Source organism: Bombus pyrosoma, linkage group LG3, assembly GCF_014825855.1.
Source record: "Bombus pyrosoma isolate SC7728 linkage group LG3, ASM1482585v1, whole genome shotgun sequence".
NCBI classification, from domain to species: Eukaryota; Metazoa; Arthropoda; class Insecta; order Hymenoptera; family Apidae; genus Bombus; species Bombus pyrosoma.
The window spans coordinates 9,779,594-9,789,712 of record NC_057772.1 but is presented as its reverse complement, the minus strand read 5'-3'; the positions used below and the strand labels follow the sequence as shown (position 1 = coordinate 9,789,712).

Here is a 10,119-nt window from a genome sequence, read left to right as displayed (position 1 = left end):
TTTTTGTCCCAACTAAGGCCTGGACGCCCTCTGACGCTTACACACACATTCTCATGTACAGTGTAAATGTATCATCTTCCTAACATTTCGATATCTCAAATTTTCTAATTTTCAGATCCCGAATTTCCGACTTTATCAATTCTCAAAATATCATACTGTTGAGTTACGAAAGTTGCAAATTTTCATAAGCCCAAATTTACGAATCTTCAAATTCGGAAAATAACATTCATTTCTGCTTTCACACCTTCAATGGAAATCACACTTTTCCTAAAATTCCCGATATCCATCTTGTTCTTGGCATATTTTTACTCGTGTTGATGCCTCACTTAACGTACATGCTTCGAACTTTTAATTTCTCATCGTAGCAGTCATCATACTCAGTCATTGTCGATTTTATAGATGAATATTAATAGTGCTGATTAATTAAAGCTGAAAATCACGAAACTGTCACGAATCACGAAACTTTAGTACATTATTCAGGCAGTTGGAATAGTACAGGACGAATAATTAAAAGACTGAGAATTATGCCTTATTTCTAACATTTCTTTAATATTCATAACTTCTTACAACTAACATTTCTTGCCATGCTAATATTACATCCATATTACAAAATCGTCAAAGGTTTTTTCAGTGCTTATGTAAGTGCTTATGTAAAGAGGGTATAACTTAGTTGTACCCATAAATTTCATGCATGGCAACGAAAGTGATGTGTAACTCTAAAAACGCATTTTAAAGGAACGATCATACTGACGAACATTACAGCGACGCGAATAGATACCCGGTATTTTTGTAGTTCATCGACTGCGTGTGTCGAATAAGTCGACATGTTATCAATGCGTTTGAGCTTAACGCACACTTTCTAATCACGATTTTCGTTTCGCTTGTATATTTAACATATCTTTATTTAACAGGTACATGGGACAGGTATATTTCCCGTAGATTGTTATACGTTTGTTATAATCATAACATCATAAATACATCTGCAACGAACGCCAAGAATTCAGGAAGAATTATGTCGCTTTTCTTCGTGCACTATTATACAATCGCAATAGTGACGTAAACGGCATTTCGGTTGTTGCACATAAGAGAATAGAGGCACTAAAACTACAAACAGCCATTGCAACAAACATGGTACCCTGAAAAACGGTATTGTTATTTCATAATACAATAGTAATATTACATCGAAATTGTCCAAATGATATAATGTCATTACACTTACAATGGTAACGTTATCAACGTAGAAAGGATAATAACTCGAAGAAAAAGCCGAAAGTATTAAGATAGGATTCAGAAGATAAGCACCATACGTTAACTTACTCAAAACAAGAAAAACATCTAGCGATAAGATTTTCTTCACGATACCTGCAAACGTAACAAATATACTTAGGTGTAGTTTGCAAAACGTTAACTATTTCGCATTATACAAAAAGTAGTTATACAGTAAGAAGAATGACATTAACGCATTAATCAGTGACATGAAAAATATCGACTTACCGGCATGGTTCGTGGTGCATACAATTACCACCCAGGCGATACCTAAGGCCCAGCCTGTTCTACTGAGGGCCAAATAAAGAATGGATAGACTTAAGGGTATGTTCTTGTTATCAAGTCCGAAGAGAATCGTACCATTACACAAAGATGCCAAGATCCATCCAATGATTAAGGTTTTCTGTAAGATAAATTTAATTGCATTGTTGAAAGATGTACAGGAATATAGTTGTAACGGATAAACGGTATACATTACTTTTGATAAATTTAATTTGAAATTGCATTTTGTAAGAAGTTGACATGTAGCCATTCCTATGAGATAAGGCGGTATTCTACACCACGGTCGTATATAAAGATATGTCCCCGTGTTATATAATTCGTCAATCCTAGGGAAGTAAATATTCATATATTTACATATTCCCTATGTTATAAGCTATGTTATAAAATAAAAAGAAGTGTTAAAAATTTTGTATATTTACGAAGGCTGGTAATTATAGGTGTATCCCTTGTAAGCGACTGATAATATCGATGAAACTAAGCTAAAAGCGCCTAAGCCAATGGCAATATTGTAATGCCTGAAACAGTCGATAGTGTCCGCGTAAAACTGACCAATGAATGACTGCAAAACCAAATTTCAAACTCACGTGATCGATAATATTAGGAGAAAAGTACCAAATACGAAGAACTGCATATCGTTGGGTAGGTACCAACTCCAAATGAGACACTGTAAACAGTACTTCTCTTCGAAACGATTCTTTTCTAGTAATGCGAGAGATGTTTGCAATGTATTATCTGGGAAAATATACATACTATGTTATTCCAATGGTAGAAGTTGTTTATGTAAAGTATATTAGTCCACCAATATTTGGGACACTTAACACTTGGATGCTCAAAGGGGAGAAGTGCTGAGACATGATCGTGCCAGGTAAAATTCAATATAGCTATCAGTATAACGACGAAATATGCAGGTGTAAGCCTTCGAAATTAATGTATTTATTTCATCACAATCGTATACGTATCAGGCATAAATTACAATATAAAGACATATTAATATTATCTGTACCTGATGTATCGTTTGATGATTATTTGAACGAACATATTCGCCCTTTCTGTNTATAGACGGTACTCTCTTCATTTTTTGTTGTTCCTTGAGAAAAATATAAGACGACAGAAAACCACTCATAAAGAAAAACGTGTCCACCGGAAACGTCGGATTATTTATGATTTCCTTGAATATATCACCGCCCATCATGTAGTAAAGCGATTTGTTAGCTGCACATACGATTGGTATCGTTAAAAATGTCGTGCTATATCAGAAATCGGAATGGACTAATGAAATTAAAACGCGATTGTGGTCCATTTCTTACCTATAACATGAAAGCCGAACATGATCAAATGCCCGAGTATAATCCATAGCATTCCCAACACTCTCATACCGTAGAATATACGCAAAGTGTCTGCACCCTTTTGTACTTTAAATATTTGCCGTACATTTCTGAGCAGCGAAAAACAGAGCAGATATTGATTTATGCGACTTTGTTCGCTGGACTCTGAAGGTGCCGGTCCATCGTGATCGGTTTTGCGTTTTCCTTCTGTTCCCTTCTCCAATTCTATTCGAAGTTAACCAGATTATAAAGCACGTTACACAGATTCCCATGAAATAAACTCGTGGCGATTAGAATCATTAACATCTAGAATACCAGGTATTATCGTATGTATCACTTACCCTTCGTATTTTCATCTTGAAGCGCAATGATTTCCTTTCCGCAGTTTACGCGGTTTCGATGGACGAAAATATCGTATGCTGTGGCCGCTGTCACGGTAGTGCACAACAATAGCAAAACTCCTCTGTAATCAAAGTTTTAAAGGTTCTATTCGATATTTAGTCGAACGCCGATCGTGATACTTGCATTTATGTTGATTGAGAGTAAAAATTCGGACCGTCGATTGGGAGCTTGAAATTTACGTACATGATGGTGATCATCTTTGAAGAGAGGAGCCACTGATAATCATTCACCAAATCAGTGACTTCGAGGAGTCTGAAATCTATGGCAAAAAGTTTTCCAATGAAAAGAGTTTTATTATGTAAGACTTTATCTAGCATTGTAACTACATCGCGTTTGGTGCAGGAAGCCGGTAAACAAAGTCCAAGCGTTATCAGATCCTAAAAGAGGTGTTCGTTACAATCATAAAAACTTGTAATGTAAATCTGATTCGCTGTCCTAATCAAATGTGAAAGATATCCACGTGCTTACTTCGTCCACTAATTCTTGGTGATATTGCATAGTGCTATAGTGCCGAATGCGTCCAATAAAGAAACGAAACTCAAAAGGTGGATGCTCCTCGTTCGGGTTACGATATATCGTATTGTTCTTTCGTTTCTCCTCCGAGACAAACAGCGTGAGATTTTGAGAGAGGCGGGTGCAAGCTATGCGATCTCCTAACCAATAATTGTGCCCGTTCAGAAATCCCCCGGATGGCACTCCACTGGTGTCTAACGCTTAAAGAATATATGTTACTGCATTGGAAATATCTCATGATACAATTGGTGATAAGGACTTGAAGCGGCGATGAATTTGAATGCAGAATTTTGCGTTTCGTGTTTAACGGCAGAAGATGCAGTTGGTTGAGAAGGAGGGAACAATTATGATCACGATCGCCGCTTTTCCGCACTTCAAACGAAGAAACTAGTTTCTCAGGCAAAGTGCGAAGGAACTCTCGAAGGTCGGGATTGATTCGATGAAAAATTGTGCAGTTTATACAATCGCGACATGATCAGGGCTAGAAAAATCCTGGCGGTTACACACAAGTTGTTTTTGTTGTTATTGGGGTGGATTGGGGTATACCACATGCGAACAACTGTGTGTGGCGAAACACAACCGCAACCACAGTGTATAATTATTCGAATTGTATATCTCTACATATACATATTTCGTTCGAACTATTTTCTTCCTTCCTTTGTTGGCAATGGACTGGCAGTAGCTTTGTCGAACGAAATTCGTCAAAATATCTTGAAAGTTACATTTACCTCTTAGACCCCAAAGTATCTTGTTGTCAACAGCATTACGGAATTCATCAATTTCCGTCCGACATCTGCTGGAATTTAAAAGATCCACGTTTTCCAAAACCGCGTACGCTGGAAGTATCTGGCTCATCGTCACTGGGTTTAGCGTGGTCGCTTGGATCGACACGTAAATAGTTGTTAATGATAAAAGGGATAACCATATCCACGACGAAATTTTTCCGTACTGCATGCTCTGGAATAGATTTTTCACTCGGATTATTGAAAATCTCTATTGAAAAAAATGGTCAAGCACGAAAGATCATGATTCTGTCTTGTACGATGAAATACATTGTCGCATTCTCGGTATTATGGTCGATCAAGAGTATAACTACTAATACGAATGGAATGTTCAGTTCACCTATTGGGTACCAACATTTTCTAGGAAGATCACGGCAAGACTAGCTGTATCCATCAAGAAACGCACAATTTATGACGTAGGACGCCGACAATGATTTCGAATATTTCATTTTCTTGATTATCGCCCAGTTACGGAACTCCAATTAAATTATTGCAGTACTGTTAACGGCACGTGGCTTACCGAAAACGTTATTTGTCAGCACGCCGATACATTGTTAAACAAATTTTTAATTTTTTGGGTTTTTCTCGGCCGGTATTTGATCGTAGTAGGTTCTTTTGACCTAATACCGAACCTGTTAAGCACTTCTTCCTATAATTAAGGGTTCCCGAAATGAATAAATTTTGAAAAAAACTTTCAAAATTGGTTTCAACTTTGCGGATGTTTTGCGTTTTTGCAATAGTAGTTACCTCGTTACAGGAGTAGAATGATATGTGTTGTCGTTGATATTATAAATATTGAAATATGTGTGAATTGGAACCAAGGTGAGAAGGACAGCAAAATGGGGCCATTTTCATTTTTTAATTCATTTAAAAAACTAAAACTCTAACAGAAAATGTAACGATGGCACGCGATAATGCAGACGTTTGTACCGAGAGTTGCGTCAAAAGAAACTTGGCAGTCGTGTTTTGTTTACAATTTGACCGAGGAAAACTTTGGCGAAATACGCTATGAGGATGATATACACAACAATATCGGCAGGCGACTGCTATGCGCGTTCTGGCGATCAATCGTTTAACCATTGTATCGAGCGTTAAACAAAACCACTCCTCGTATTGAAATTAGTTTTGTTTTTAGATTGGAAGACGATATGATTTTCTAGTTTTTCTTGACGATATCCTCAGCAAAAATGTCTGCTTTCTTCGAAGATGCAGAAATTGAACAGCTTCTTTACTCCACGTCTGATGGAGAAGATTGTATCGTAAAAAAGAGCTTCAGTGAGACTCTATTCTCTAAAGATGAACTGTTCTTACGCCAACTTTGGTGGAGAAGTTGATGATTTGAAGTCACGAACGATACTGAACCAACCGTTTCTAATGCCGACAGTAATCCTCCGATCGACGTTTCCGTTTGAATGATTACACGAGGCTGCCGAAACTACTTATGCGGCATTTGCAGGCTGATTAATTTTACTGCGGAACACAAAAAATTCCCAATTAGCATTTTACGCGTGAATAATTCCTTAGTGCTCTTAGTCAGTGTCCCGATACTAAGTCCGATCAAACAATTACACTCTGTTAAATTGAGAAATTACGGGATTATGAAAAACTCCTATTTAAACTACGATGCGCATAGAAATTAAAAAATATTGCTACGAATGTTCAATGAATAGGTTTTGGGTGTTACAGCGTCGTTCTCGCAAAGTTTTGTTTTTTCGGACGGAACAAGTTATTTCAGCCCATTTATTCTTATCATGTTGGCTAATGCGCCATCACATCCTTCCACAACAGAACTTTTAGGAATTGAAAGTGAAATTATAACGCATAATTATTTAGGCGATACAGTGAGTGGTGCAGACGGTGTTTGAATCTTTTAAGAGACGTTACGGGAAAAATTTATTGCGTCGTGTACTACTATCTATTAATTGCTGGCGATAATGGTATTGGAGTTTTACGATTTTATAAAAGATCAAGTTTAAAAGATTGTATTTATTTGTTGTGCGAAACGTGAAAAATCGTACCACATCAACCACACTTAAACGTGCTGAGAATATGTCATGTGACCATCTAAATGACAATGCGAGCCAAGTTAGTTTCATCTATTCTTTCTGCAGACAATATTGACATGAATGAAAACATGCAGATGCGATGGATTGGATTAAGATAGGCAATAGCACAAAACGAGACAGATGGAATACAATCATTTATTTTAGAAGGAATCATTTCGTTATATCTAAAACGGATTGTGTTATTTTCTATATCTCCTGTAGTTTTGATTCTTCTCGAATCAATTATCTGAAACACAGCTTATAGAAACTATTCTATCTCTCAATCAGTTCGGATAATTGACGTTTTAAAACTCCTGTATTCCAAATAGTTATCCGTGGCATTTGTTTCCTTTCACCTCATATCATTTATTGTCTTATCGACGATTGACCCCATGTCGCATGCAGTAGAACATGTTCGCCTGTTACGAATGACGCCATATTTCGTCAAATAGTACACGATGTCTAAAACTCACATGTGTGGAAAATACGATGTAAAATAAAGGTCAAATTCTGCGTTTTATGTAGTATCTGGATAACGAAATATTATGCTAGAACGACGCTTTGAGGTCGCTAACCGAAATTGCGGATCGCTTCTTATGGAAATAAGCTGCGAGGAGTTTCCGTTAGTTACCTGTTGATCTGTGACGTTTTTGAAATTTGGTATTTTGACCTACTGTTGTATCGATCAGTCTGTGTTCCGTGCTAATGTCCTTCGAACATTATTGTATCCAAAATTGAATACACCGAGTCGGAATTTTTCTTTCTGCAATGATCAGCGTCTTGTGACTCTTCCCTCTTCTCTCTTTCCCTCACTCCTCATTCCGGCATGAATTTTTCGAGTGGCCCCATAATCCAGATACCAGTAGCAGTGGTTTCGTCACTTGTGGCCAATAACATTAAATCGAACGTCCTCGCAAAGTCCAAAACATTTAAATAACAAATTATTGTGTCTTATCCGTGGCAACATGTCTCGTCCGAGATGTCATTGGACGTTTTTTTCGAATAAGTCTGCCCTTACACTCAAATTAACATATTACACTAAACACGTAATTTATATACCAGTTTAAATTAAGTTTTATAATTATTCGTACTGATAAATAATCTTCATCAGCCTCTCTTCCTTCCAGCAAATAATCTTTGTTGCTACATCACTTTCGAGCTCAGCGTTTCGGATACTCTATGTGCATTTGAATCCTGAGTAATGGATTAGGTTACGATCATTCTTTGCTGACCTTATGGTCTTACGGAGACCAGTTGGGCCATGATCGTACAAAAATCGAAAAGCTGTAAAGTTGAAATTTGTGACGTTTCTGCCCAAATTACGTATTATGCACGTCGAACGAGAGTAAATTTTAATCCCATTAAAAAATTGGTGTCGAAGATTTGTATCATCGATGGAATTCTAGTATGAGACAGCACGATTTACCTTTTATACGTGAACTTGTAGCATTGTCTACTTTTCTTATCGTGATCTCGAAATCTTTAGTTTTTTAACATGCAAGGCAACTGACAGTGTTAGGAATGAGAAACAACTGCGAGGAGGTCGTCTTGTACTGAACGGCAAAGACCCTTTCACCTCTTTCAGTGATCTATAGTTATTTGTATATGAGTTTCTTTTCGTCGTTCAAATCACTTTCTTAGAAGAACGTGCAAAACTTTTGTGCAAGTGATCCTCTTAATTAATTCCCCTTTCTAGGTGTTTGAAGAAAACAACACTGTAAATCATGTATAATGAAATGTTATGAAACAATGAATTACACTAAGTCCGGTGATCGTCGTCGTAAACATATATATTGTCCTATATTTTGACATATGAAAGGTGAACTTCCTGTTATTAGTTTAATAATTTAATAATTTAATAATTTAATAATTTAATAATTTAATAAAGACTCAGAGGAATTTGTCACTAGCAGTTTCTTTCCTTTTTTTTGGTGCACCATTACGCAATTTCAGGAGTGATACAAACGGCATTTCCACTGTTATGAATAACAAAATAGAAGCAATGAAGCTACAAACAACGATTGCCACGAACAGAATACTCTGAAAAATAGAAACGTTATTTCATAATACTAATACTACATCGAAATTGCTCAAATGAAATACTTTCATTACACTTACAATGGTGACACTATCATAGTAGAAAGAATAATAACTCGACGAAAGAATCGAATATATTAAAATAGGGTTTAGAAGATAAGCACCATACGTAAATTTACTCAAAATAACGAAAATATCTAGTGATAACATTTTCTTCACGATACCTGCAAGCGTAACAAATATACTTGGGTGTAGTTTGCAAAACGTTAACTATTTCGCATTATACAAAAAGTAGTTTTACAGTAAGAAGAATAACATTAACGCAATAATCAGTGACATGAAAAATATCGACTTACCGGCATGGTTCGTGGTGCATACAACTACCACCCATGCAGTACTTAAGGCCCAGCCTGTTCTACTTAGGGACAAATAAAGAACGGATAGACTTAAGGGTATGTTCTTGTTATCAAGTCCGAAGAGAATCGTACCATTACACAAAGATGCCAAGATCCATCCAATGATTAAGGTTTTCTGTAAGATAAATTTAATTACATTGTTGAAAGATGTACAGGAATATAGTTGTAACGGGTAATACGGTATACATTACTTTTGATAAATTTAATTTGAAATTGCATTTTGTAAGAAGTTGACATGTAGCCATTCCTATGAGATAAGGCGGTATTCTATACCACGGTCGTATATAAAGATGTTTCCCCCTGTTATATAATTCGTCAATCCTAGGAAAGTAAATATTCATATATTTACATATTCCCTATGTTATAAGCTATGTTATAAAATAAAAAGAAATGTTAAAAATTTTGTATATTTACGAAGGCTGGTAATCAAGGGTGTATCCCTTGTAAGCGACTGATAATATCGATGAAACTAAGCTAAAAGCGCCTAAGCCAATGGCAACATTGTAATGCCTGAAACAGTCGATTTTAGTGTCCGCGTAAAACTGGCCAATGAATGACTGCAAAACCAAATTTCAAACTCACGTGATCGATAACATTAGGAGAAAAGTACCAAATACGAAGAACTGCATATCGTTGGGCAGGTACCAACTCCACATGAGACACTGTAAACAGTACTTCTCTTCGAAGCGATTCTTTTCTAGTAATGTGAGAGATGTTTGCAATGTATTATCTGGGAAAATATACGTACTAAGTCATTCCCATGGAACAAGTTGTTTATGTATAGTATATTAGTCCACCAATATTTGGGACACTTAACACTTGGATGATCAGCGGGAAGAAGCGCTGAGACACGATCGTGCCAGGTAAAATTCAATATAGCTATCAGTATAACGACGAAATATGCAGGTGTAAGCCTTCGAAATTAATGTATTTATTTCATCACAATCGTATACGTATCAGGCATAAATTACAATATAAAGACATATTAATATTATCTGTACCTGATGTATCGTTTGATGATTATTTGAACGAACATATTCGCCCTTTCTGT

General features: G+C 36.4%; 4 protein-coding genes across 13 annotated transcripts in view; 1 reads left to right on the top strand and 3 right to left on the bottom strand.

Moving 5' to 3' along the window:
• LOC122565951 (monocarboxylate transporter 10-like) overlaps positions 1 to 10,119 on the top strand; it is a 284,840-nt gene that overhangs the window by 133,677 nt on the left and 141,044 nt on the right. The gene's annotated exons all lie outside the window — the stretch shown is intronic.
• LOC122565954 (nose resistant to fluoxetine protein 6-like) lies at positions 523 to 2,463 on the bottom strand. Its single transcript, XM_043722543.1, has 7 exons — positions 2,299 to 2,463; positions 2,133 to 2,212; positions 1,968 to 2,063; positions 1,745 to 1,874; positions 1,495 to 1,669; positions 1,220 to 1,362; positions 523 to 1,136 (listed from the first exon to the last, which is right to left on the bottom strand). Exons 2-7 carry the CDS (start codon positions 2,177 to 2,179, stop codon positions 1,011 to 1,013), a joined length of 717 nt encoding a protein of 238 aa, XP_043578478.1. The 5' UTR covers positions 2,180 to 2,212; positions 2,299 to 2,463; the 3' UTR covers positions 523 to 1,010.
• LOC122566073 (nose resistant to fluoxetine protein 6-like) lies at positions 2,507 to 6,619 on the bottom strand. The gene is made up of 7 exons (XM_043722796.1): positions 4,926 to 6,619; positions 4,517 to 4,745; positions 3,744 to 3,988; positions 3,459 to 3,652; positions 3,215 to 3,336; positions 2,856 to 3,098; positions 2,507 to 2,760 (listed from the first exon to the last, which is right to left on the bottom strand). The coding sequence occupies exons 1-7, from the start codon at positions 4,962 to 4,964 to the stop codon at positions 2,507 to 2,509; spliced, it is 1,326 nt and encodes a 441-aa protein (XP_043578731.1). The 5' UTR covers positions 4,965 to 6,619.
• On the bottom strand, positions 6,758 to 10,113 carry LOC122565953 (nose resistant to fluoxetine protein 6-like). The gene is made up of 8 exons (XM_043722542.1): positions 10,070 to 10,113; positions 9,817 to 9,982; positions 9,651 to 9,730; positions 9,483 to 9,578; positions 9,260 to 9,389; positions 9,009 to 9,183; positions 8,734 to 8,876; positions 6,758 to 8,655 (listed from the first exon to the last, which is right to left on the bottom strand). The coding sequence occupies exons 1-8, from the start codon at positions 10,102 to 10,104 to the stop codon at positions 8,506 to 8,508; spliced, it is 975 nt and encodes a 324-aa protein (XP_043578477.1). The 5' UTR covers positions 10,105 to 10,113; the 3' UTR covers positions 6,758 to 8,505.

Coding starts and splice junctions, on each gene's coding strand:
- LOC122565953 (XM_043722542.1), bottom strand. CDS start 10,104: ATGTTCGTTCAAATAATCATCAAACGATACATCAG. Junction 9,579..9,650: donor CTCCTAATGTTATCGATCAC/GTGAGTTTGAAA, acceptor CGACTGTTTCAG/GCATTACAATGTTGCCATTG. Junction 9,390..9,482: donor ACCCTTGATTACCAGCCTTC/GTAAATATACAA, acceptor TTACTTTCCTAG/GATTGACGAATTATATAACA.
- LOC122565954 (XM_043722543.1), bottom strand. CDS start 2,179: ATGCAGTTCTTCGTATTTGGTACTTTTCTCCTAATATTATCGATCAC. Junction 2,064..2,132: donor CTCCTAATATTATCGATCAC/GTGAGTTTGAAA, acceptor CGACTGTTTCAG/GCATTACAATATTGCCATTG. Junction 1,363..1,494: donor ATGCACCACGAACCATGCCG/GTAAGTCGATAT, acceptor TTACGTTTGCAG/GTATCGTGAAGAAAATCTTA.